Raw genomic sequence first — 27,042 nt, 5'->3', positions numbered from 1 at the left:
AGTGTTCCCTCGTGAGCGCATGCCTCGCGGAGACCACCGAGCGCCTTCGGCAAGCCCAGTGGCTTTAGTGAAAAAATAAATAAATAAACTGCGCTGTAGTTATAAGCGTTACCGCCATTAAAAAAAAAACAGATTAAAAGGCCCTGTTTGGGAGAGGTCACCAGGACCGACGCATAATTAAGCCATTATGGATAATTGGAGACATGGCTACGAGTGTGCCACTCCTTCCCGAGGCGTCTTGCAGATCCCGCCACCGCTGCCTCGAGAATTGATAAGAAAGAGCATGGTGGAGACTAGAATGCTGAGGATGACTTTGCAACCATTCACCGCGAAGACGACGACGACCTCTTCGATGCATATGACGACCATTACTGGCTCCGCGACTATGCAAATAAACAATTATACTGAAAACTTACTATATATGCATCCGGCAATGCCAACCTGCGAGAGCTTCGTCATTCAAGTATTGCGCGTGAATGCAAGCTTCCCAAATTTTTTTCCAGATGATTTATAAAAAAAAAAAAAGATTTGAGAAATTCAGCCTACATCACGCAAGGTTTCACTGCATTCAGTTTCTTCTCATTACCTTCTGGTAAACACCTTGAGTAGAAAGTGTATTCTCGCAAAGCATTGAAAATGTACAACAGTTGCCGTCAGGGCCGCAGAATGCTCTGGGCAGCCAATCTGTTGCACATCACCCATGGACTACACAATTCCTGCCGCTTTAGCATGCAAACGTGTTACGCTGAATGCACGAGTTAGCTTTTTTTTTTTTTTTGCTCCGTTGTTTTCTTTGATATCGACTGCATCGCGCTCCGAATGGGAGAACGACCAAGGTAAATATAACTGATAGCGAAGCTTCCATAGAAGCCCATACGTTCAGAAAATGGCGGCTCTTAAGCTGCTCGTGAGGCTTAACGCCATCTGTGTGAGGAGGGAACACTTCCGGCGGAACAAAAAATAAACAGGATGTGACGCAAGATCCGGTCAGAAAGTGACGTCATTTTGGTGGCATTAGCGGGAAAATTTGACTTCAAAATAGCCAGCAGGCCTCTGATCGCTGAGGGCTCAAGTCATTGCCATCTGACGCAAGTTTGCGAGCCCTTGGCGTGTGTGCTTCAAGTCAACGCCACCTTATACTCGAGACTAGAGAACCGTACTTTAGCATACTGTCGTATGATTCGCCTCGGTGTTTATAAAAACATCTTGCATCTTCTCTGAACCTTTATTCTGTATTCATGCCTTCCACTGGTGTATAAAAGCAATCAGTTGTTTATTTTGATTGCAGTGGGTGGCAAACGTACCCCCCCTCCCCCCCCCCCCCCGACCGGAATTTTTTTTCTGCCTTGGGATACAGAGCACATAATGACACTTGACCACTCTCCCCGGCCCCCCTTTCATATAAAAAACGTGCCCACTCCTTACCCCGATACCAGTTTCTACCAATGCCACTGCTGGGTTTAATTGCGTCGCACATACGCAGGTTGCGTGTTTGCCTTAAAGGAGTACTGACACGAAATTTCTCGCTTTCAGTTTTTATGCTGTAAAGAATACCTATTGGCCCAGCAATTACGAAAATCGAACCGAAAGCCGTCAGCCGCCAACACAGAATTAATTATAGCACTTTTATTGCAACCAATTTCAAATTTGGTCGCCGCGCGGGAAAATGGCCGTTCGAAGGCCAGCCTGCAAGCGGGCCAGCCTAACGTCACGGTCTCACCCGTGACGTCAGGGACGTTTTTCTTTCCTCCATGCGTTCGCCGCATCGTCTGCTACGATTTCACATGGTCCGCGACTCGCCCGCGCAGTCGACATGTAGTCTGAATCGTCAGACTCGGATGAGTCACTGCCACCCGACAGACAGAACAACTTTATTTGGCCAGGCGATCAGGCTGGCGATGTCTTCGCCGTCGTCCGTTTTTTAATATCACTGCGGCTCGAACCGGCGCATACCGTGATAGCAACAGCTTGTCGCCACTCTTCTAATCAATCTGATCACGAAAAAGAAGCTCCACATGCGAGAAAGTAGATGTTAGTGTGTTGAAAATTGTGCAAGGAGTTGTTATCAGCGCTGAATTTAAAAGTGGCGTTCAGATATTTGCCGCGATGGTAAGCCTACGCTGACCGGAAGCGGAGGTTCGGCGCTCCGACCCAGCACTGCGGGCACCACGGTGCGGCGAGCGGCCGAAAGATGGCGCCACCTGCGCGCTAGACTCAAAACAGGCCGCGGCAGATGTCTTGGTCGCCGATCGCTGTAACGGAAATTATTGCCAAAATAAAGCTTCATATGCGAAAAAGGGGATGATAGTGTGGTGAAAAGTTGTATAAGGGATGGTCATTCGCAGTTGTACAGATACCAGCGATCAAATAGTCGCCACGATACTAAGTTCCCAACACCCAAGGTGACCCGTGCAACCCCGAGCCCGCTGGCTTGGGCGACAGTTCTTGCGGCCGCCGGCGCGCACGAACTCAGTCCACGTTTAGCGCTGCATGTAGTCGCGTGGAAAATAATGCATCTTGGCGTCGTCGTCGATTTGCTCGGACAGGCTTCCACGAGCAGTACTTCGCATACCGCGAGCTTGCCATAGCACAACTTGGGCGAGCTCGGCGACGCGCACCGCCGCGTCGCCGCGGTGCCCGTCGACATCGCGCAGTTTTCGGCACCAGTGCCGAACACCATGCGCCGGCAACGAACTGAACAGCAAAGACGTCGAACACGCAACGTTTACAAGCATTGCTCACACAGCTACGCCCACGTCTTCTGCCCAAACGAATACCACCGACAACAGCAGCGCAGGATATCGTTTCCGGTTCTGAAAACGACTATATGACGTCACTCTGAACCGGCCAGACACGCAGGCCAATGTTTCGTCACGCCGAAAGCGATTGCGCTAGTGCTGCTGATTTGTGGAAGCTCGCAGCCTGGACAATCAAAATCGATTTTAGATGTGATTCCGGCCTCGGAACGCTGCAAAAAGTTCTGTGAGGCATCTGTACAAACTACTGAAGCCAATTATATCATTTTTTAGGTATCAAAATTTGGTGTCAGTACTCCTTTAAGAATAGATCAGGGTTAAATAATGCTTGCTCAGTTTGCGTACTTCTGTTCTAAGAGAAGCAATAACGCATAGTCATGCTATAATCAAGACATTTGAATTTTATTCCAGGATAAACATAAAACAAATTTACCAAACTGCACAAAATCACCACGAGTACAATAAGTACAAAATGTTCGTGGGCACTACATGCATTATGATTTTCCTTACGCGCCGAAAAATTGACTTTACCCATAACACATAACACATAGCATTATGAGCAATGAAATCGTCAACAGCAGAACTACTTCGAAACAAGAGAAAAGAACTAGGCACTGCATCTTGACGCAGAAAAGGGGGCCGCAGAAATGCCGATTCACGAAAGTGCAGCGAGCACACCGCAGCTGTCCCGGCGTCTTATCAAGTAGACAACGGTTTCTACAGAAGTTGACTCAGCATTCACGCCTGAAATTTCCTGGTTGCATTATTAGGCAAGTGTCGCAACAGATAAGTAAAAAAAAAGGAAAAATGGATCAATGCAAACGAAAGCGACGGCAGTATGTAAAAGCACATAGCAGGAAAGATCTGGCAGCAGCGCAGCACGGAGCCGCACAACACAGTACTGCGATGGAAATTGTGCTTGCGCATACAAGTGCGGGAAGCAACGAGCACTACAAGCGTTGTAATGCAATAGAGAAGACACTGAGATAGACAATTAAAGCGACTCATTTAAATTCGATTGGTACTACGCTGAGAAGTCCTAGAGTAATTGACACCACTTGCTCCGAGCCAGCCTGAGGTTAAATCAAGAGATAACTGATACATAACAAAGCTTTACACCCATTTTTTTTTTGAAGCACCACCACTTCCCCTTACACAACCCCCGCGCACGTATTAACAGTACTATAGTTTCGCATTACCTGTGGGAATGAGAGGAAAATGATGCAGTAAAACGCCAGGCGTACGTAGTTGCTGTTGCAACTTTGTACAGCACATCGTTTCCGTAGGTACCGAGGAAAGCGCTCCGCTCCAACCGTTGGCAGCATCATCCCGTAGTTGACCGGGCCCGCCGGGCACGGTACTAAACGTGTTCACCGACGATACAATGCACCTCGCAACTCCACGCACAGCAAAAATTAAGTGCACACCAAATTAACAAGGAAAAACGAATGCAAATGCGCACCACCAAAACACGCGAGGAGCGTTTCTTAGCAGACGAACTTTAGGAGCGCCTTTCCGAACACAAGGACTGCATCACAGAGCAATGACATGTGCCATTCTTCGGATGGCGCTACAAAAAAGGTTTTTGAGAATGAACAGCATTTTCATAAATTATTTACACACTGTGCCTAAATAAACGTGATTCAGAAATAAATATCGTTCGTAAAATATAAATGTTGTTTTATTGTTGAACAAAATTGTTTTTTTTTTTGTTACTAGTGTTTGTTCCCTCCTCACCTAGTCGCGCTTCAATCGCCACTCCCATAAGCCCCCCTGCTGATGTCACTGGCAATAGGTTCTGAACCGCTTTTTGCCCGAAGCTTCGCTACCAATCTACCTTGGAACGACGCGAGGCAGTCCACAACGCACGACGAAATAGTCACTTTTCATTGTTATTTTTCTCTTGAGTTCGATCATGTGACCCAACAGCTTACTAGGACAAGTATGGACAAATGCCATGCATTGGGTTCTCTTTGTCATGGAGAGGCTTGTACTGCCCTCTTATGTTGCGGTTATGCCAAACAAATAATTTTTATTTTATTGCCACACATAAAAGCAAAATACTGCATGTTATTTGTATGTTCCATGATCGCTGACTTGGAAGCAGTTGAAACTATAATTTGTTTCGGTAGGAAACATGCTTTAAACAGCGCGCATGCGAAACTGCGCCTGCTGCAAATTGCCGCACATTTCGCGGCGCCGTAAGCGGGGCAATTTTTTGTCCTATTTTGCTTGTATTTTGCGACAAAAACAGCCGCCATTTTTAAGCTGTTACGTAGAATTACGTCACTTTTACGCAGGCTGAAGTTGCCAATGCATGACGTAATCGTTCCCGCCAACTGTTTAAATTACGTCACGCCTTCTCAGCCAATCACAGAGGGGGTGTGTATTACAAGCAGTATTCTTGTTGAATAGCAAAGACAGGCTTACGTTGTCATGTCCGCTGCATTTAGTCTCGTTTTTCATTGCCGGCCAAGAATTATGCGCCTTTAGTAACGAGAAATAAGGCAAACTTTAGAACTGGTGTCCGTAAACGACATGAAACGTCAAAATGACGGCAGCACACACAACCGCTTTGTCAGCCCGAAGCACGTGACCAAAATTGAAAGCCAATCAGAAAAGACTTCCGGAAAATTGCCTGAATTGCCGGCAATTTGTGCAGTCGAGAATAGGGCCCCAGCGTAGCCTCCGTAGGCGCCGCCGACCGAAGCGCCCCCACCGCGCGTCGGCCGCCGTCGGAAGCGTGGCGGCGAGGCTCCTACACCCGCGAAGGGCGGCTTTCCCGCAGCAATCCGGTTAACAAGATGGCGGGCGGTCGCGCAATTCTTAGCTCCCTGCGGGAGCTATATAGAGGAACTCTATGCCATTGGGGGGAGGCGCGCGCCTCATGGCGGCAGTTTCGAAGCGCTCGAGTCAGCCGGCTGGCTCCGCCAGCACAGACCGCCAGAGATGTTTAGGCCTACCACCCCGGCAGATACTGCATGGGCGCTTTCACTAGCTGCGCGGATGATGTTTTGTAGTACCGTTTTCGCCCAAAATTATAACCTCCTTTACCGCTCAAGCAACTTCGTGCGTGTCTTGAACGGCATTTTAGAGAGCGCTTAGGAGCGGTCGCTCGTGCTCCCGACACCATAGAGTTTCCTGACACCACTTCGCGGCCGAAGCCGCCGCCATGTTCCCGCCACCGGCCGCGCCGCGCGCAGCGTACCGGTGGTTCCGCTGCAGCGTCAGCGTGCCTGTGGCGTGCGCGGCGCGTTTTCGCGGGCAGAAAACGCTCCATCCGGTCGCCTTTCTTGCGTTTTGTTGATTTTTAACCAACCGGTCAAACCGCTTCCGCTCATTGACTCGCCAGAGTCACCGTTACGAATCACCGAAGCACCATTACGAACTAGAGGTGATCCGAACTCTGGCGATGGACACGTCGGCCTTGGCTCAATTTAGCGGTAGCGCAGCAGCCGGTTGAGTGCGATATGAAGACCGAATGCTCTCTCCGCGTCAATTGTAAAGTGGGCAAGAAGTTAACTGTTGCAAAACGCTGGCGCAACCACGCAAAAAAAAAAAAAAAAAAACAAGCATGTCCGGGGGGAATCGAAACCGGTACAATACTGCCTTTATCCGAGGCGCAACCCTACACCAAACCTGAAGACGGACCACGGCGTCTAATCAGCCGGTTTTGCTTTCGTCTAGACGGAACTGTACAAATTTCACGCCGGCTCCATCTGGACGGAACGCTCAGCTCTCAGTTGTATTCCGTCTGGACGGAAGGATAACCCGCAGCGCCCCGTTCCGTCTGGACGGAACTTTCCATCTGGAAAACACGCTAGCCACAGCCTTACAGAAAACAGCTGCAACTATTGTTTTACTGGAACTATCCGGAAACAAGTTATATGACAATTATCCGCTCAGGCGACTCTTATAGCGCGCAAGAAAGAAGCCAAACCTAACGGAATTTTTGCAAAGACGACCCGCAGCTCCGCTGTTTCGGCAGATTTTACACTGGGCGGAACTCGGTTTAGTTTAAAGAAGGATGACTGTGCTCCTCTTGGATGGTGAGAGTGGTTTGGTTTGTTTACATTTCACTTCTCTATTCTTGTAGTCGTTATTCCCCAAGGGTAAATGCAGACCTCTTTGACTCCGGTTCTCAGGGGGCTGGCGATGCTCACTCCGGGGATGTCTTGAGCTAAATTTGTCGCAAAACTCGAGGAGGAGCCAGTCACAGCGGTCGAGCAATTAGTCTTTCATGTTATTTTTCTTGGGCCCCTTTTCCTTTGGTAAACGTCTGTTGCCCACCAAACTTGAATGGTCCTAGTCCTGTTCTTATCTACAAGGACATGAACACCCCTGGAAAGCCCTCCCGGCCGCGGCCTTGGGTCGTGGACGTTGGGGGAGCAGTAGGTATCCATGCCCTCTCGCTCGACGGCTGCTCTGTCCGCCGCGGTGGCTCACCGGCTAAGGCGTCGTGCTGCTGAGCTCAGGGCACGGGTTCGATTCTGGCCACGGCGGCTGCTTTTCAGATGGAGGCGAAAAAGCTCGTGTGTTGAAGTTTCGGTGCACGTTCAAGATCCTCGGGTGGTCAAACTCAATCCGGAGCACTCCACTGCGGCGTGCCTCATAGCCAAGGTGTTGGTTCGGCACGTGAAACCCCATAATCCAATCTCTAGTCTTGTCGCCGCTCTCCCTGTAGTGCGTTAATTGGGTCCGAGTCATGCCATACTAAATGGACCGGATGTGATCGGTGGGAGCGGATGCTTGCTTCGTTGATCGCCCATGCCAGGGTAGCCTCGGCTCGGGTCGCTAGTCCTGTCGCACAGCGATGCCGCTCGTCGTACGCAAACCCTTGCATGCACATCTTGATGAGAGATTAAATTTTTGAAACAGCACTAGTTAGGGAAGTCGTGCCGCAGAGATCTTCATGAGAAGACCACCGTTTTAATTCACCTGGAGGTTACCGCGAAACCAAGGAAGTGGGCCGCTGAGAGTCCTTGGGTTCACTTTATATCTATATCATGACCCAGGGTAGCCAGTCCTGCCTGGAAGTGATGCGGGAGATGAGGTGGAGAAGGTATAGGTCTGGTGGTTCGCCCTCCTAGTAGAGGTGCTATAGGGTGGATGGGGCAGTTTGGTGTGGGGAAAGTGGAACGCAAGAAGGAATACTATGTACACGGTGGATAGGAGGTCTAGTAAGAAGAATAAGAGAATTAAGATTTGCGCTTGTAGACCAAAATATGCGGCTTCATGGGTCAACTGGTAAGTAGCGCGTTCAGATGCTGTCAGCATCATCATGATTTAAAGCACGTTGAGCGCTATCGGAGTACAGGCTTGACCAGACATGAACTGCCCGAAAAGAGTACTCGGGTAAGCGCATGTGTTCGGACCTTGCCGTCCATGTTTGCCTTCCCAGGGACTCATCCCCGTGTAATCTTGTGTCTCGGACGTATGCGAAGTGATCACGTGGCATGCATGTGCAGCCGGCAACCAGGATGTGCCTCCGAGCCTTGCCACCACCTAGCTCTGTTCTGTTAGAATGGATGATGAAGGTTTGGCCTCGGTGCTCGTCGTCCTGGTATCAGTGGTCAATGTGGTTTACCGCAACCAGGATCGCCTACATCTCGCGGCGCGTCATGAACGGTGTGGTAGCGACCCGGGAACAACTGACTCCGAAGCGCCGTCTATATATATATATATATATATATATATATATATATATATATATATATATATATATATATATATATATATATATATATATATATATATATATATATATATATTCATGGAACCTTGCTGACATCGCTGTTCGCGTCGGTGCTGCCACATCCGTGAAGACTTCGCCCTAGTTCAGGTAGGCTCGGGCAACGACACGCTCCTCCCCGTGGTGACTCCTCCATGAGGCCGTGAACATTGCTTCGTGGTGTGAATATTGTCCTCTGAAGGAGTTCAGCCCGGTGGTGATGGAACAACCAACTCATCGCACCCAGTTTTGTCGATGAGGCGCTTAATCTAAGCAACCGGCTTTCTTGGTGTAACATTTTACGGATACACGTTATATCCATTTTTTTCGATAGAAAATTAAAGAAAAACGCCTTGAAAACAGGCTATGGCCATCTCCTCAAATTCTACCCGAGCGACCACAAACATCAGCGACTCAACGTCCGCCATAAGTTCGCAAAAGGCAGGCTCTCCCGTACAGTTGCCGCGGTGCTAGAGAAGACCCTCAAGCGAAGGAAAATCTGTTTTAAATAAACTCCGGCGCGCTACGGTCTACCGGGGGATGAACTGTCCCACGCAGCCACTCGAGCTCTTGAAAACCGAGCAGTGTTGCCGACGCCACCGCCACATGTGCCACCACCATCCCAATAACTGCAGACAGCGCCAGAAGGCGAACAGTAAGCACACAATATTACATCACAAAAAGGCAGGCTAGTCACCACAGGGGTATTGTCAATCACTACAGGTTAGCCAGCTGCAAATCTACGCCGGCCCACCACGCCCTTACCAGACGAACACTTTTTCAAGCCAGGTTTCTCTCGAACGTTGCTATCGAGACCCTTATTCAAACATCTGCACTCTACGCAACAGCAGAGCAGACCTGCAGCACATATGGTGCTGCCATGATCTGCAAAAAAGTGTAACCAACAATAATAGCAGGTAAGATATCAATGCACCTAGAAAATACAATATTAAGACAATAGAACAGTGGGAGTCTGTTCTGCACAGCTCCACACCAGAGCCACCCCTCACAGCAGTCCGAATGGCTGAAGGAATCCTGGCTGACGGCTGAAGGGGAAGACCGTCCCGTCCACGTACCTTTCAGAACCAATATAGAGCATTAAATGAAGTCACTTTTCACTCTCCTTTCAAAAACGGGGCCGGAGAGAGCTGAGATAAAAGAAAACAATAAAATAAAAGACCACGGCTACAGCTGTTCTAGCACAACAGAAACAAAAGGTTCCAGCAGTTGGCGTGCCAGCCGTGCCAACACGGAAAAATTGAATTGAGAAAACTTCGACTGCATTAATCAGGGGGAGACCCGCCGGGATGGCTCAGTGGCCATGGCGTTGTGCTGCTGAGCACGAGGGCGCGGGTTCGATTCCCGGCCGCGGTGGCGGCTTTTGTGATGGAGGCGAAAAGCAAAAACACCCTTGTGTTCGAGATTTCGGCGCACGTTAATGATCCCCAGGTGATCAAAATCAAACCGGAGCTCTCCACTACGGCGCCCCTCATCACCTGTGTAGCGTCGGCGCATTAAACCACAGAATCAATCAATCAATTCATCGCGGGAGGTGCGAAAGGTAGGGCAAGTGCGTGAGGGGTGGGAAGGGAGAAAAGGCGATATATTGCGTGGCAGGGGAGGCTAAAGAGTATCGTCGTTGGGCGTCAGTTTTACCGAAGCAGATAGGCGGTCAATTTTTATTTAGAGAGGAAGAACTGGGAGCGATCGACCACAAGAAATCTTTGCCCGTCCTATGAAGTCTACGGAATTTGTTACATACCCATAGAGTAGCACATGTTTGCAGTGGGTCATTCGACACCGCTTTATCAGCAAAATAGTCTTCCGCTTTTACACGCTGTCCCACTCCCATGACTGGCGTAGCCAAACCCTCCGCCAACTTTATTGAATAGTGTCAATTCTTACGCATACTGTACTCATACTTTCGTTCTTTCGCAAGGAAGGGAAGTTCATAGCCAACGCCAGTTCTGTATTATTTTTGTTCGTCCACGTCCTTGGTGCGCAGTTAACCAAATAAAAATGAACGCGCACCAAGCGCTTTCCCCTTTCTGTACTTTTGGCATTATCTCTTGTTGCCCGGCATGCGAACATATTACCATTGCATACATAGCGGATGTCGATGTTCTTCGCGTTGTATCTACGATAACTCAGCGCTATCTCGTTTACCACTGCGAGAGATAAAGATAGCGCGTGCCATGTCCAATGGCGGCCCCCGCAATTGATAGGGTCAGTTTGATGCCGCGTGCTGCAATCAAGGGGCGTGATTCTGCATGCCACCTGACGGCCGTAATTCTGTCGTCAAGTTCCCGAAGCGTTTGAGTGGCTGTAGGCGTGCAGGTTCTCCAGCGGGAAAAGCCGCTTCGTACAGGGTTTAGAATCGACCACAGAGGCCAAGCGTCCAGCTATGGAGGCAGCCGATGCGCCGTTGGAGGATCCCGTAAGTATAAATGCAAACTGTAACGAGAACTTTGAGCTGTCATGAGGATTAAGGCAACCCACAACGACCTTGCCCCTCAACGTGCCTAATGCTATTGACGTTGAATGCGCGTCCACTGGTTCAGTGTTCTGGCCGATCCAAGGTTCACGTTTTGAACCACAGCACAACATGCTGTCGTTCAACATGCATCACCAACTCGCCCCAGTTTTCACGTAGCTAATCCTTAGTTCACGTGCTAACTGTATTAGGGGCGCGCTATTTTTGTAGGGGTATAGAATTTGGTATGGCGCCAACATGGCTGAAGCGTTACGCAGGTGACCATCCCTACCTTCACTGGGAAGAGAAAAAAGAACACGTGTTGTGGGATTAACAGCCATAGAGGAGTGCGGGCTAATTTATACCGTGAGCAGCTTTATAGCATGAACCGGAATCTGACAAAAGGCAATTTTCTTTTTTTTTTTTTCGATCTACCCAAAACTGCCCCGAGAATCAATCCCGTGACCTAAAGGTTGTTCAAATTCTGCTCTTCTGCATGGTTTTGGAATGAATGAATGAATGAATGAATGAATGAATGAATGAATCAATCAATCAATCAATCAATCAATGAAAGATTTATTTTGCGATTTCTTGCTGGTGTATGTCCCCTCTGTTCAGGGGACACCTGGGTTGCCTGCCGGATTCCTAGGCGGCGGCATTCTCAGGTGTGGCCTGTGTGGAGTCAATGTAGGGGGCTTGTTCGTCTCACTTGCGATGGCGTTCCAGGTGGTGCTGGATGAAGGCGATGAGGGCGGTTTGGTCTTTTAGTGGCGGAAGTCCTAAGATGGCTTGTTCTCCTGGTCTTTGGTTGCAATTGCCGGATAGGTGACGCTGGTTCAGCAGTCCCTGGCAGTTCGAGCATCGTGGGAGTGGTCTTTCTTGCATAAAGCGCCATTCGTGCTGTGGTTAGAAGGGTACCCATTTGCGTCTGCCTCAAAAAGACCTGTTCTTCCTTGTTTAGGTGTTTGCTGTTTAGGGTAAGCTTCCGGGCTGTGTCGTAGAGCTTTTAGTGTGCTGGGATTTGGCGGGATGGGATCGCCCAGGGGTTGGGAGCGGTTGCAGGGAGCTCGGAGTGCGGTTTCGCGGGTGAGTCGGTTTTCTCTTTCGCTACTTTGCGTGACCAGTGCGCAGTGTCTGATCACTCCTGGTATTTTTTCACAAAGCGTGCGTGCGGAAGGGGGTGGGGGGTGGGGGAGGCTATTCAATTGTATAGGATGCGTGAGCATACAGGGGGAATTAAAATAAATACGAACAACGGAGCGCACAGCCTCCGGCGCATGCCGCACCGTCTGGCTGCTCTTTCAGCAAACTGCGTGCATGCGTAGTTCATTCAGAGCGTTTGAGAGTGGGGCCTACTGTTAGGGGAAATGCTTGATAAAGAAGCGACGCAGGTCATTTATTTTGAGGAGTCTTTTTATGGTCTGTCGCCACTGAGCATCCTGTTATCTCCTACATTCGGGAGCCAAACGCGCAGCAGGCTGACTGCAGCTAGCATGATGCCCTTCAACGAACATCCTGTTTAGTGGCGACGCAGCGTGAAAAGAGGCCTCAAAATAAACGGCCGGCGTTACTTCTTTATCAAGCATTTCTCCTGACAGTAGGCCAGTCTCAAACGCTCTGAAAGAACTACGCATGCGCGCAGTTTACTGACTTTAGTCAGACGGTGTGGCACGCGTCGGAGGCTGCGCCCTCCGTTGTTCGCATTTCTTTTAATCCCCCTGTTCATGTTGGGAATCAGTGTAGATGTTCAGAGGTTTGGTGGAATGTGGGCATTTTTGGATAGTTTGGCCAATGGCGTATATTCCTGCTTCGGTGCTCTGTGCACAGACAGATGCCCGTTGCTTCAGTTCCAATTCGATTTTGGCGGTAGCACATGCCATTAGTTACGGTTGCTGGCGTCCGTGAAGATGTCGATCATTTGGTGTCCGTTGTATTTTATTCGCTAAGTATGCTGCTTTGAGGTTTCATCTTGTGTCGGCGTTTCATTTGTCTTGGACGGGTGCTACGGTAACTCGGTTTTGCTCTTTCTGGCTCACTGGTTTCTCTTCTGTCCAATGGCTGGTGTCGAATTTGAGTAGTCGTAGGTGGTCTTGTCCAGGGATGGTGCTTCTTAGTCAAGCTAGTTGGCTGTGTTTGTGTGCTGCTACGATGCTTTCGAAAGTTATGTAGAGTCCAGTGTTCTCGATTTGCGTGTTGGAGGAGGTCATCGAGACTCCAAGGGCGAGCTTGGTAAATTTTTTTAGCAGCGGGTTCAGCTTCTTGTGTTTCTTAGCGTACAGGTGCCGTCAGAAGTAATTGGAGCACGGGAGCTGTGGCCGAACCACATACGATCGCCGTGTAGCTGCGCCATTGGTAAACGAAGGGCACAGAACACGCACGCACGCCTGCCGACGGTGATAGCCCGTCTATTTTTTTTGTGTATGTTTAAACAGACTGTGGTGTTAAAATATATTTGGTCCCACGAGCACTGTATATTGTACACGCCGCAACGTGACCTCCGCTTACGAGATCGCTTTGTTGTGCCGAGGGTTCGCACTAAATATGGTGAGCGGCTGCGTACTTTCTGTCCCTTCTATCCTCAACTCCCCTCCCTCCGAACTGTTTTCCTTTACCTCTCGTGCTCAAGTTGGAGACGCCGTTTTTGTGTTACGTGGTTGAATGTTGAATGGTGGAAGCTGTTGAATGTATTTTCTGGTGCTTGTTTTATTTCCAGACTCTCTTTTTTCTTTTTGTACCGGCTTTTTACTTTTTTTCTTCTTTATTTCCTTTTCCTTTTTTTTTTAAGACAATATTTGTATTGCGGTGTCCGTAATGGGCAGCAACTGCCGGGCACGGCCCCACAAGCCTTTTTTGGCTTGGGCTGGCCCGAACATGTATTCAGTGCTTTGAAATAAAGAATATTATTATTATACTTTTCTACCTACTTCTTTTAACGCGGCTGCGAGCGATTTATTCGCCGCATACTGGTTTCAGCGTTTCAGCGATGGCGCTAATAGCAGAGGCGGTATCTGGCAGTGTCGCTCACAGCATAGGCTCACAGACGTTCAGCGCACGCGAGCTGCTGGAGAAGCTTCGCAATCGCAGGGATCTGAAATGACAATTTTTCTTTTGTAATATTTGTATGTGGGTATGCTATCAGCGCCATCGCTGAGACCAGTATGCTGCGAATAATTTGCACGCAGCCGCGTCAAAAGAAGTTGGTTGAGAAGTATAGATGGTCTATCACCGTCGGCAGGCGCGCATGCGTGTTCTGCTCCTTTAGTTTACCGCCGGAGCAGATACAGGCGCTCCTATGCGGTTCGGCCACAGCTCCCGTGCTCCAATTACTTCTGACGGCACCTGCCTGTACAATACCCGTGGCATGGCGTATCTGATACGTGACGTAATGAGTGTGTCGTGAAGTTGTAGGAGAGCCTTCTGCTGACTTGAAGGAGCTGGTTCCATGTCTTGTTACGTTAGCTACCACCGCATCCGCTTTTCCGTGGGTGTGCATGTTACCGAGGCTGTATGGTTTTGGAAGTTAATGTCCAGTCGCTGGAACACGTCCTTGCCAATGCCGTATTTCCTAAATGTATGCTAGCGGACTCCATGGAATACGAACGGACAGCATGGCATTCAGTGCATACTCTGTTACTTGCTGCGTGAACAGAATGAATGGAACGCGAGGAATTGAAATTATCCCCCCCCCCCCCCGAGACAATGACTCCGGCTCTTATAAGCAGGGCTCTAATTCGTTGCTTCAAAAACCGTGCTGGTGGGGCCCCGTACTCGAGGGGGCGGGCTATAGCATAGCAACGTGAACACTTGGGTGAGGTGGTGATTCATGTTACACCACAGCTCAAACAAGACACAAGACGATAGCAAGAGGACACACGAGGCGCTCGTGTGTCCTCTTGCTATCGTCCTGTGTCTTGTCGTTTGCGCTGTGGTTCAGCAGGCTATCATATTCGACGTGCTGGACAGTTTCGAAAACTGGCTCAAAAGCAGGCCCCATAAGCGTGCCAAGATACTTCGGCGGTTTTACCTTCGTAGTCCAACCAACATGAGGCACCAGTTCAACCCACGCTACGGAAGTGCACGCTTCATGTAGCGTGGCCTGCAACTGCGCTTGTTCGTGTTCGATCCGTGTGACGTGTGCTTGGATAGCGTTACATACTGTGTCGTTGTCATTGACGCCTAATAGGCCTGTCTGGGCCGCTTGCACATCTGGCGGCACGAGACATGGCGAAATTAAGGGAATGTAATTATTTGAACTAGTTTGGATATGAAAACAAAACGCAGAAACGCCCGTGTGAAGTGTCTTTAGTGGACGTCGAAAACTGGAACACGACTGCCACTAAACTGCCGCTGCCTATTCAAACTCTCCTCCATGTTCGGTATAATGGGGGAAGGCAAGGAGAATTATGGCATTCAAAAATGCCTGGGGGATTATCCGATAATGTGCGCGGCGTGAAGAGTTACCGCGATGCCACCGGAGGGTGTGGGGTGCAAGCTTGTTCCTTCCGGGAGGGAGGGGGGGGGGGGGGGAAGGGGGGACAGTAAAGATGCGTGACCCCGGCGGCGCTTTGCTGCGCCGAAATCTCGACTCACTGGCGTTTAGCCTTCGGCCTTCATCTGAAAAGCAGCCACCCCTGCTGGGATTTCATTGTCACAAGAATTCACTTGAATCCCAGAGCTTCACGGTAACGCAGTGCGTCTGATGCTCGGCGTGTCTGCATTCCATTGCGCATGAAGGCACGACGAAGGTGAGTCTCCTCTCGAATCTAAGAAAGGGAGACACACGTCTCCTCTGCCCTGCGTGAGACCTGACAGAGATGTATACGGGGAAACTTGTGGACTGTAGCGTGCACGCGGAGACACCCCTCTCCCCATTCTCTCAGGAAAGCGTTCTCGAGGAGAGCGACGGAGAGTAAACCCTATTTCGACCTCCGGTTCAGGGGAAGTGGAAATTCTTTTTTCTCAATGGACCTTTTTCCAGTAGCGATCTGCGCATGCGCGGGCTGCCGGTCCGCCATTCTTGGCAGGCGCCTCGGGCAAAATAAACAAAAGGGCGCCCCTGAGTTCTCTGCTTAGGGAGCGCCTATATTTTCTAGCGCTGCAGGTTTTCTTTTTTCTCTCTCTTTAGCCACCTCGTGGTGGGTTCGTATGTGCACACAATAATGGCTTTCTAAGAAAAGGGGCAAAGACGTTTGAGGCTGACCACGCTGCCATCCCATGGCTGCCAGTGAGAAGGTAACGAAAATGAAAAAAAAAAAAAAAAACAGAAAATGGGCGCTTTGAACACTGCAGATTAGTCATGGAACGTGCGCCTGCTTTCATGACATTCATGTGAAAGGTAGGGGTGACGGGTGAGTGCGGGAGAGACTGCAGTTCCAGGATATTTTGTGCACGAGTTCTCCGAAAGCTTAACAATGTTGGGGGAGTGCCTTACTGCCATTTTTAGTTCGCCGTGGTGGCCGCTAGAGGGACCGGTACTGGAAAAAGGTCCATTGCACTGGACCTTTTTCCAGTATCGGTCCTTTTAGCAGCCGCCAGGGCGAACCTGAACTGGCAGTAAGGCACGCCCCAAGAAATGTTTGGCTTTCGGGGAATCCGTGCACAAAATATCCTGGTCCTGCAATCCCTCCCGCACCCAACGTCACCTGTGCCTTTCACATGAATGTCACAGTAGCAGGCGCACGCTTGCGGGACTAATTTGCAGTGACCGAAGCAACCCTTCTTCTTCACTTTTTTTTTTTTTTTCATTCTCGTTTCTCCCTCACTGGTAGCAAAGTGCTCGCAGCGTGGTCAGCCTCAAACATTTTTGCCCCTTTCCTTTGAAAGCCTTTTTGTGTGCACGCACGAACTCTGCGAACTGCTCGAAAAGAAGAAATAAAGACGCACAGCCCTAGAAGCATAGCCGCTCTTCCCCAAGCAGCAAGCTGAGGGGGCGCCCTTTGGTTTATTTCGTCCGAGGCTACTGCCAAGAATGGCGGACCGGCGGCCCGTGCATGTGCAGATAGCTACTGGAAAAAGGTCTGGCATCTGGAAACAAACATAAAAACAGCAAAAATACGTCCCGAGTTGAATTTCAACACCTTATGATATCGGCAGGACAACGCGGTCCCTTGTATGAGCCATTCGCTTTTAAGAACCCTTAATTTCGAATCCGATAAAGCGTTGTTTGCGCTCTAGCAGGCGTCTGAAAGATTTTAAATTTGCACCGAATGTATTTAGGCTACAAGGCCTGACGCTCCATTACCCCTAATTCCCAGAAATTTTTATATTCGCCTTAATACCCCCTATACGACTACAGTTCAGTGAAACGAAACTTTTTATAACGTAAAAGCAAAGTAATGCTCCATTAGTATTCCGTAAGTTTCCACTCCAACGAAGACCAACCATTACCACCAAATATTTTTGGGGTGTAGGCCCGTTCGTCACATGGTGTTTCGTCATAGGCCGATTCGTAATAGGCCGTTTGGTCACATAGGATCATTCGTCATAGGCCGGTTCGCAATAGGCCGTTTGGTCACATAGGATCATTCGTCATAGGCCAGTTTGTCACTTAGGAAAGTTCGTCAGAGGAACGCAAAAATAAAATTTGTGCCTTTTTTTAGACGTAAGTGGTGATGACGCATGACTATAACTACTTTGCACACCTTTTCGCTGTGCCGGTCCTCTTAGCGGCCGCCACGGAGATCCTAAATTGCCTGTAAGGCCCGCCCCAAAAAATGTTTGGCTTTCGGGGAACCCGTGCACGAATTATCCTAGTCTTGCAGTCCATACCGCTCCCACCCGTCCCCCTTGCCTTTCACATGAATTTCACTGTAGCAGCCGCACGCTCGCGTGACTAATTTGCCGTGGCCGTAGCACTTCTTTTTCTTCACTTTTTTTCATTTTCGTTGCTCCCTCAATGGTAGCCAAGTGCTCACAGCGTGATCATTTTTGCCCCTTTTCTTGGAAAGGCTTTTTTGTGTGCACATAAGAACTCACTCGAACTGTCCGAAAGGAGGATATGAAAACGTGCAGCCCTGTAGGAGGCATATCCGCTCCCCAAGCAGCTAGCTGAGGGGGGCCCTTTTGTTTATTTTGCCGGAGAGCTAGTGCCAAGAATGGCGGACCGACGCCCCGCGCAGGCGCAGATAGCTACTGGAGAAAGGTCCATCAAATAATTAGTTGCATCACTTGTATCAAGCCACTAATAAGTGACACGAAATGGCCCATGTGAAATTTCCAAGAACGAGAAGGTCGGTGCTACCACTTTCCCTATTAAGGGACCCCTTAGAACCGGACGCCAGGCCCGCCTTCCAAGAACTTTGTCCGGCTACGTCCCTGTCTCACGTTTCTGTCTTGGGTTGTTGAACTCGTATCTATAATCTTGTCCGAACACGTCACCCTACTTGCCCACTCTGGCTTGCATTCTTTGTTGAGTTTTGCTAGATGTACGGCCCAAAGTACAAAAAAAAAAAAAAACTAACTAAACCTGTGCCTCGCTTCTCTCTTTCGAGTCGAAAAAAAAAAGTGGGCATTCATTTCGTGCACCTGCGACGAACTTTCCTAAGTGACAAACTGGCCCATGACAAAGGATCCTATGTGACCAAACGGCCCATTACGAACCGGCCTATGACGAATGATCCTATGTAACCAAACGGCCTATAGACCCTTTGCAAAAAGGCGGACAACACTGAGAATTCAGCGGTGGTAACACTGGTGGTGAACGCGACGACCATTAGAAAGGAAGCAGGTCGTAGCAACGCCGTTGCGGTTGCACGTTTTCGCCCACGGCATCACGAGTCTGTTGCCCTACGAGTCTGTTGCCCCATCGCCGTGGTCATATTTATCCCCTAAAGTGGTGTTTTGCGCTACCTTTCGCAGATTAACGCTGGTCAAATCGCTTCCGCTTATCTACCCCGCTGCACAACGGCTCGTCTGGGGCGAGTCGAGACGTGCCCTTCTTTTCTCCTATTTCTTCTGTGTTTGTTCCTTCCTCTGAGTTCCTCTCAAGGTCGACTGCCTCTGCTCGCTGCTGACGCACGCGTGCGAACTATCGCTCCCGCATTAGCACCGCATTCACCGACGGAAAAATTAAGCGCCGCAAGTACAGAGGCGGTGAATCGCAAACATGACCTCTAGCAGAGACATCAGAATCAGTTTCATTATGCATGCTTTGGTCATATTCGCGAATAGTTTTGAAAGTTTGAACATACGCAAAGTGAGCGCTCAGCAGAGACGGACCCTTCACAGCCCGTTCATAGCGGCCAGCCGCCGCTACCACGGGGCAAGGGCGTATCGATTAAACACAATTAAAACTCGACAACCAAACAAGGAGGCAGCGCTAAGGCTATTCTTTATTAGCAGCAAATCCTACCTTTGCTTGCTGCTGTTTGTCAACACTGACAATGGCGTAACGTAGGACTCCACGCTTACGTATGATCGCTCGTACTCGTAGGACCTTTCAGTGGTCGACCTCGAAGAATAAAAATCCTGAATATGCCGCTCTTCTATCGAAGGAAGGGCGGCAAAGTTATTTTCCCATCCTGCAGTGGGAAACACCACTTCGCGGGACGCGTATGCAATTACGTGGACGGTGGACGGTAGCTACTCCATAGAAACTCTGTGCTCGCAGCCTTTTCGCCTCCTTTCTAATGGCGGCGCAGCGGGTGCACAGTGTTGCCAGAGTGGCTTGCTGCTTTTCCACCAACGATTTGGCCATTTTGCAAAGGGTCTATTACGAACCGGCCTATGACGAAACGCCATGTGACGAACGGGCCGTATCCCATATTTTTGTTTGCTAATAACTGAAGTGAAGGCAAAACAAAACAGCCAGGCTTCAGTTTTCACGATGTAAAAGAACATCTTATTACGTCAAAAGAGTTAAAATTATTGTACTCATTGCCCTAACTTAAAAAAAGAGAAGACTTTCAGTTGGCGTTCTAAATGATGTTGCCAAAATCTTTGAATGTCTCTAAATGAATCTTTTTACAAAGCTCGATCTTGTTTCCTTTCGCATAACTGCAGGCTATCAGAATTTTTTTTGCTGCTATTTTACACCGTCCGCTAACGCGGGATTTTCTAATGACCTGCTCGACGCACTATATGTATTTTATTACAAAATTTTCTAATCGTGCCATGTTTGTTTTCGCCAGTTTTAATTTCCCCCCATTACCTGGACATCCTCTACGACTGTGACAACGCTATCGGAATCCTCTACTTTCCGATCATTATGCGCCTACTTTTACTTAACACAAGCGACTACCCAGCTAAACAGGACATCTTCATCTGTATGTTCGACCTAATACTAAGTGTAGAGCCTCGTAGAGTCTCACAAGTGTAATACGTAGAGCCTCACAAGACTGGTCGTCTGCCATCCTTTGTTCGGGTCCCGACAGTCGTTCCCCGCCAAAAGTCAAAGTCCGGATTTCCGATTTCGCCCCACATTCGGGCGCCAAGATGTGGGGTCGCCTACGTAAGGCTAGCCTGTGAAGCGAACTTCACCTGCTAGCGTTTACGCAATCGTCCCGCCGTATAACTTGGCGGCTCTCACGCGACTCCCAACCCGCCGTGCGCAAAGTCGCGCGTGGCTCAGGGTTCGGGCGAAAAAAGACACCACGGACTCGCAACAAATAATAAACAGGTTTATTGTAGCTAATATCGTTGCGCGTGCAAATAGACCGGCAGCCACAGCAGGGAAGGTAGTCCTGTTCTACTGCAGCGTTCTCGCAAGGGAAGACAAATGGTTTGGCTTACCCAGTGAAGGTCGCAGGGGCGGGTGGATTCCGGGGTCGGGGCAGGGAAGGTCCTTTCGCCAGGAGGTCGATCCGTCGAAAGAGGCCAGGCCCTCGCTGCCCTCGCTTGCAACCCCCGACCTCGGCTCTTTTTCCCCAACCTCCTCCCGGAGCTACGAGCGCGCCCTCCGAGGCGTCGCGGAGGAAACGGGAACCGAGACCCGAAACGGGTTGTTACCGGGGTGGTTGGCAATGTACAGCGCAGCGCATTGCTGCGAGAAGGTTGCCCCCGTTCCGGCAGCGTCAGCCGGCTTGGCCATAGCCGCCGGCGTGCGCTCCTCGAAGTGGGAGAAGGGGCAGGGCGCGAGTGCGCTCCCCACAAGTTTAATATGCACTAGCCAGGGTAGGTTCGAAAAAACATTGGCTGGCGATCCTTGAAATTTTTCAGTGACTTCCCGCGCCAGGGCATAAGCTAACGAACTGCGCAATGCTGCACATTTAATCTGACACTCGATTGAATTAAAATGGCGTAGCTGGGTAGCAACGCGGCCGTGATTGAGTACCCGAATATCTATAAATCATGACATACGCGGTTTTTTTTTTTTTTTTTTTTTTTTTCAGGGACTGGAGGAAATCGCGCAGACAATTCAGGCCTTCGCAGAATTCCTGTTCGACGAAGAACCAGATGTCTTCGACAATGTATTCCGGACAAAGCGGTTCCTCGAGCTCGCCGATCGACGCTTCCGCGGCAGCACCGGCATCCCCGCATCCTTCTTTGATCCTTGCTCGCAAGACGGGGACGACGCCTGCTGGGCTGTCGGTCTCCAGCAGAGATGGAACGCTTTCCTCAACCTCCGAGGCATCGAAATGATCGCTCTCCACGAGCGCACATTCTCACTCCAAACCTTCCAAGATGCACCGAACGTCCTGTTGGGAGCCGACGACGTGACTTCTCTGTGTGCCTGCCTTTGGATATTGAGAAATCACCGTTGCATTTCCAAAGTGGCCCTGGATATGTCGGTCGTCGCTCGCTACCACCCCGCAGTCTTCTGGAGACTCTTGCGCTTCCAGGCCGAGTTTCTTGAGGACGTCGAGCTGAAAGGCTTCTGCAACGTGGACAATGTCTTTTATATTGCCCACCTTCTGAACGGCACGACGAATCTCTTCAGATTAGCGTTAACTAATTTAACGCTGTCGGGCGCTGCGGCGATGCAGCTTGGCGATGTTTTAGGTAGCAACCGAAACCTGGAAACCCTCATCTTGAAAGAAATCCACCTCACCGCCACGGATATCAAACATCTTGCATTGACTATTTCAGTAAACGAGAATCCATGGATGCTCGAACTGCGGGGATGGATTGCACCAGGCGACGGGCAGGGCGACGCGGTTGCCAGCCTTCTAGCCACAACCCTTGGGCAATTGTACCTGGAAGTTTCGTGCGACTGGGCACCGTTTTTCAGACGTCTCGCCGTCAACCATGAACTCACCGAATTGGAAATAGTTGACTGCAGCCCCTTCCTGTTTCTGTCCTTGAACGACTTGGCAAACGCGCTATTGTTTAACTACACTTTGAAACGTCTCAAGCTCCAAATGTGCATGTCCAGTACAGAGCAGAACGTCGACATCGATTGGCAGTACGTCAGCAAGGCTATACGGCAAAACCTGGGATTGCAGCAACTCAGTTTTGCTTTCTCAAGCTTCGGGACCGAAGCGGATGGCGCAGTGGCTGCTCTTGGCGATGCGCTAGCTGAGAACCAGATTCTGCGGGAGCTTTCGGTGGAGGGCTGCGAACTTTCCAGCTCGAACTTGATGCTGCTTTTGAACGGCCTGAGTCGGAATGTGACGCTTCAGAAATTGCACATCGGAGCCTTGGAGGGCGACGACTTGTGCCAACAGTTGCTCAAGCACATCACGAAACTCAACTTGTCCGAGCGTGTTGATTGGGTTTGCAAGCTGAACAGCGATCTGTTGCAATGGGCCGCCATCGAGGAGGGGATAAACGTGACGCCGAACGGGCTTCAGCGGCTTCGAAAATTGAAACTGCTACTTGAGCGAGTAGAAGACTCGGATAACCCGTTCCCCGGTCTCTATCTGATGAGTTGCGCTCTGACCTCGCTTTCAATTGGAGGAGACGTTCAAATGAACGACGCAGGCGCTGAAACCTTCGCGCTTTTCTTTATAAGAAGCGCCGTTCTAGATAGCGTGTCTCTTCTATTTCCTGCTAGCGAAAGGCAAGTGGTACTGATGCTAAATGGTCTGTCACTTTCCAAGACTGTTTCTTGTGTGGTCGTTGGTGGAGACTGGCGCCTGATCGGTGCGGCGTCGGTGGCATTCGAACAAACTCTCCACACGAACACCAGCATAACGGAACTGACCATCGCCCAAAGAACTCGGGTTGGCTTCGAAGAGCTCAAGTGCCACCTGCAACGCGGATTACAGAACAACTACAGCGTTTCTAAGCTGCGACTATTGTACGGTGCCGACCAGGTGGAGTCGCGCGACAGCAGGATAGTGCGACTGCTGCAGTGTAACAGGATGTTGGCAAGGTGGGCAACGAGTGCCATCTCAGAAAGTTACGTGACTAGAAATGCCGCCTATGCCGTCCATTGTATCATGGCCTGCGACAGCGGGCGGCTCATTTTGCGCCAAGGCACTGGCTACAGCGACGAGGAATTGGATGAAAAATTGGCGGAAATTTTCGATGACGTGGAAAAGGAACTAGAGCATGTCTTACAGAGGAAGCTAAAAAATGACTACAAAGACCGCGAACAGTTGAGAGATGCCTTTGAGGTTGAACATTCTCCGCTTTCCAGGAAACATCCGTTTACCCTTCAGATAGGTGTATAGATATGGCGAAGGACGGTGGCAACAAGCTGTTGCTAAACAAAACTTTATTCAGAACTTACGCGGGGTTTTAGTGACTACTATGTGGTCGGTGTGTTTTTATTCGTTTTTACCGTGCATGAATGCCTTTTACACTTTGTGAATAGTTTTTTAATAGTGCTGTTTTCTCTGTACGTGTGCAAGTCTATGTAGCCAGTTTGTCGCGAATAAAACAATTGCTCTTGGTGCCTTGCCTTGCTCCTGTAGACTGCTTTGTGCTATTTTAAAAAGTGGCCTAGTCATGGCGGTCAATTCATGCACAATCAGTTCCTGATAGCGATGAACACAACGATGCGATCGGGAACTGCTCAACCCCTGAACGTTTTTTTTAAAGACGATAGTCTTTCTTGGGCTACTTAAACCCAGAAATATTGGTCTGTCTGTCTGTCTGTCTGTCTGTCTGTCTGTCTGTCTGTCTGTCTGTGACACGATTCAGCCACCCGGCCAAAGCAAAACAATGCCTGCGCAATAGTCTTATATAGTCACAGCTAAATCTACCCGTCTATGTCCGGTGTAATGTTCATTCTTGTCAACATTGTTGAAGAACAAGACATTACGCAAATATGAGACAACAAATCAATACAGAAATGATATTTGCAGTGTTCCTTTATAAAAAAAAATCAAACATGCTTGACTTTTGCGAAATTAAATACTTCATCAACTGCAGAAAAAGAATTCACTCCGCCGTCGCCTGCTGTCGCCCGCGCCACTACAGCTTCCTGCGCTATTTTAAGAAATCAACCGGCAACAGTTACGCAAGGTTCCACTAGATAGGTTCCACGTTCTGCTTGCAACGCACGTGGAGTATGGAAACGCGGTTCTATAAACGTTGAAGTAGGGCGCCTCGATTAACGCGCGTCTTCGCCGTACGGCAGCGTTCGCATCGAGACACCCGGTTTGGAGCAGTGGAACGCAGGAAATTTAAAATGATTTAAGCAAAGCTTTCGCGTCTTTACCTTGGGAGGAGCGCGACGCTACAGGAACAACATGAGAGGTGAGGGGGAAAGCGAAGGGAGGCATTTACTTTGCAAAAGCCGATAAAGACTATCGTCTTTTGACGGCATTTGCAACAAAAGGAGCAGATACGCGGCCAATTTTTTTTCTTGGGGGGGCTGTGTTATTTGTCACACAGATTAGATTGAAGAAGTCTTTGGCTAATATGCTATTGAAGGGGAATTGATCTACGACGAGGAATTTCAGAGCGTATGAAGAAAATGCGACTAACCAACTAATGAGTGCAGGTTCGCGGATACTTCTACCGACGTTTCAAAAAGATGGCTCATAACCGGAATAGTAAATTCGGTTGTATTCAGCTGAAGGTGACGCTGGGGAGGGTAAGGTGGCCACGTTATCATCTAGTCTTACATCTGTGGTGTCAAGCGATTTCTCATAACTGGGCCAATGCTGCCATGTGCGGCTATACCCGAAATGTGACCCTCGCGATGCGATGAAGTGAGGTTTTTTGGGGAGGGAGGAAGAGGGGGGGGGGGGTGTTAAGTTCGGGCTCCGCATGTAATTGATGAAGGCCGCCGGTGGCCCATGTATTGGCGTCGCCTTCGCTGGTGGCTACTTTCCCGTGCCCCTTTCATGTAGCCGCGCGGACGCCAAGTTCGGAGCCGCGGAGAGCTGTTGTGCCCGTCCTTTTGTGTGTCAAAGGATGGGGGCGATTAGCCTGAGTGCCTCTGTCGCGTCGAGGGTGGCAGGGTCATTCGGCATAACAAGCTGACGGGCGGCCAGATGATCGTATCTCTTAGTGTTGAAAGCGCGCGCGGTGTAAGTTTGGAAAATCTTCGACTCCGGCGGCGGGCGCTCTTCGTCGACGGGTCGTTCGCCTCGACGATGGTCGCCTCGGCTGGCAGCGTCTCTTCCCGTGGTCTGTTCAGGTGGCCGGCGGCGCCCCTTTAGTCTGGGAGGGAATTAGCAACCCTCATTGTCACGCCGCGCGTGCAGACGCCCGACGTCGTGGGAGGCGTCGCGCGGAGGGAGGTCAGCCGCGCGAGGACCGCTCCGGGCCCTCGGCTTGGCTGTTGTTTGTGCAGATGCCGCCCGCTGAACGTAATGGATGGTTCACTTTAGGCCGCAGATGGCCTGTATTTTCTGGCCGGGTGCAACAGCGTGCGTAGGAAACGCACTATGAGTGTGTAAGAGAGAGTGTTAGGTCACGTGACCGCAGGTGGGGACATGTGTGTGATTGGCTGGTTCCTGTGGCCAATCAATGGTTCGTAATAATTGTTTTGAAAGGTTTTTCTCTCTTTCTTGAACGCCCCCTTTTTGGAGGCGGGGTTTTTGCTATCAAAACCGGAGTGTTGGGTTTTGTCGGGGGTCGGTCGAGAGGGGATCTAGTTTAGCATAGATCTCGGCCGAACAGGCTGCTGCAGTCAGAGTGACAATGTAACCGTCACTCTGACGTGATGTAAACTTGGAGTCATGTAAATAATGTAAATAAACCTAATATCCAGCAAGGAAGGCAGTCCTCATCCCTCACCCGCTCCAAGCATCGGTCGTCGGTCATCGGAGCGAGTCGAGATGGTCCTCTCGGCTCGCACATCAAAAGAACATCACTATTTCGCCTCCATCAGTTCGCCAAGAAGATGGAGAGGCGAAATCTAACTGGCGCAGTCGACAGGATGACCACGACCATCGGCTGGAGCTGGTGGGGAACTGCGGAGAGACTCCTTCAACGCAAGGTTCGGCTCCGACCAACGACGAGCCAGACTCCAAGCATCGACGGGGCGACACCTCAGCGGGAGGCCTCGTGAGTTTCGGCTCAGTGCGGCAGCAGCCGCGATTCAACGGCAACGGGGCGACACCTCAGCGGGAGGCCTCGGGGGCTTCGGCCCAGGGCGGCGTAGGCCGCGGTTCAACGGGGCGACACCTCAGCGGGAGGCCTCGTGGGCTCTGGCCCAGGGCGGCGTAAGCCGCGGTTCAACGGGGCGACACCTCAGCGGGAGGCCTCGGGGGCTTCGGCCCAGGGCGGCGCAAGCCGCTGTTCAACGGGGCGACACCTCAGCGGGAGGCCTCGTGGGCTCTGGCCCAGGGCGGCGTAAGCCGCGGTTCAACGAGGCGACACCTCAGCGGGAGGCCTCGGGGGCTTCGGCCCAGGGCGGCGTAAGCCGCGGTTCAACGGGGCGACACCTCAGCGGGAGGCCTCGGGGGCTTCGGCCCAGGCGGCGTAAGCCGCGGTTCAACGGGGCGACACCTCAGCGGGAGGCCTCGGGGGCTTCGGCCCAGGGCGGCGTAAGCCGCGGTTCAACGGGGCGACACCTCAGCGGGAGGCCTCGGGGGCTTCGGCCCAGGGCGGCGTAAGCCGCGGTTCAACGGGGCGACACCTCAGCGGGAGGCCTCGGGGGCTTCGGCCCAGGGCGGCGTAAGCCGCGGTTGAACGGGGCGACACCTCAGCGGGAGGCCTCGTGGGCTCTGGCCCAGGGAGCGCGGCCCCATCCCAGCGGCGAGAGCGGCGCATCGGGTCCACGAGTTGCTGCACCAGCGACA

At 50.6% G+C, this 27,042-nt stretch overlaps 1 protein-coding gene across 1 annotated transcript; it reads left to right on the top strand.

The window, feature by feature from the left end:
* Positions 1-10,701: 10,701 nt before the first annotated feature.
* On the top strand, positions 10,702-23,744 carry LOC144144660 (uncharacterized). The gene is made up of 2 exons (XM_077676191.1): positions 10,702-10,924; positions 21,289-23,744. The coding sequence occupies exons 1-2, from the start codon at positions 10,892-10,894 to the stop codon at positions 23,512-23,514; spliced, it is 2,259 nt and encodes a 752-aa protein (XP_077532317.1). The 5' UTR covers positions 10,702-10,891; the 3' UTR covers positions 23,515-23,744.
* Positions 23,745-27,042: the final 3,298 nt, after the last annotated feature.

Source organism: Haemaphysalis longicornis, unplaced genomic scaffold (assembly GCF_048455015.1).
Source record: "Haemaphysalis longicornis isolate Haplotype H1 unplaced genomic scaffold, Haemaphysalis longicornis Haplotype H1 scaffold_1, whole genome shotgun sequence".
In the NCBI taxonomy this organism is placed as follows: Eukaryota; Metazoa; Arthropoda; class Arachnida; order Ixodida; family Ixodidae; genus Haemaphysalis; species Haemaphysalis longicornis.
This window is presented reverse-complemented; position numbering and strand designations above follow the sequence as displayed.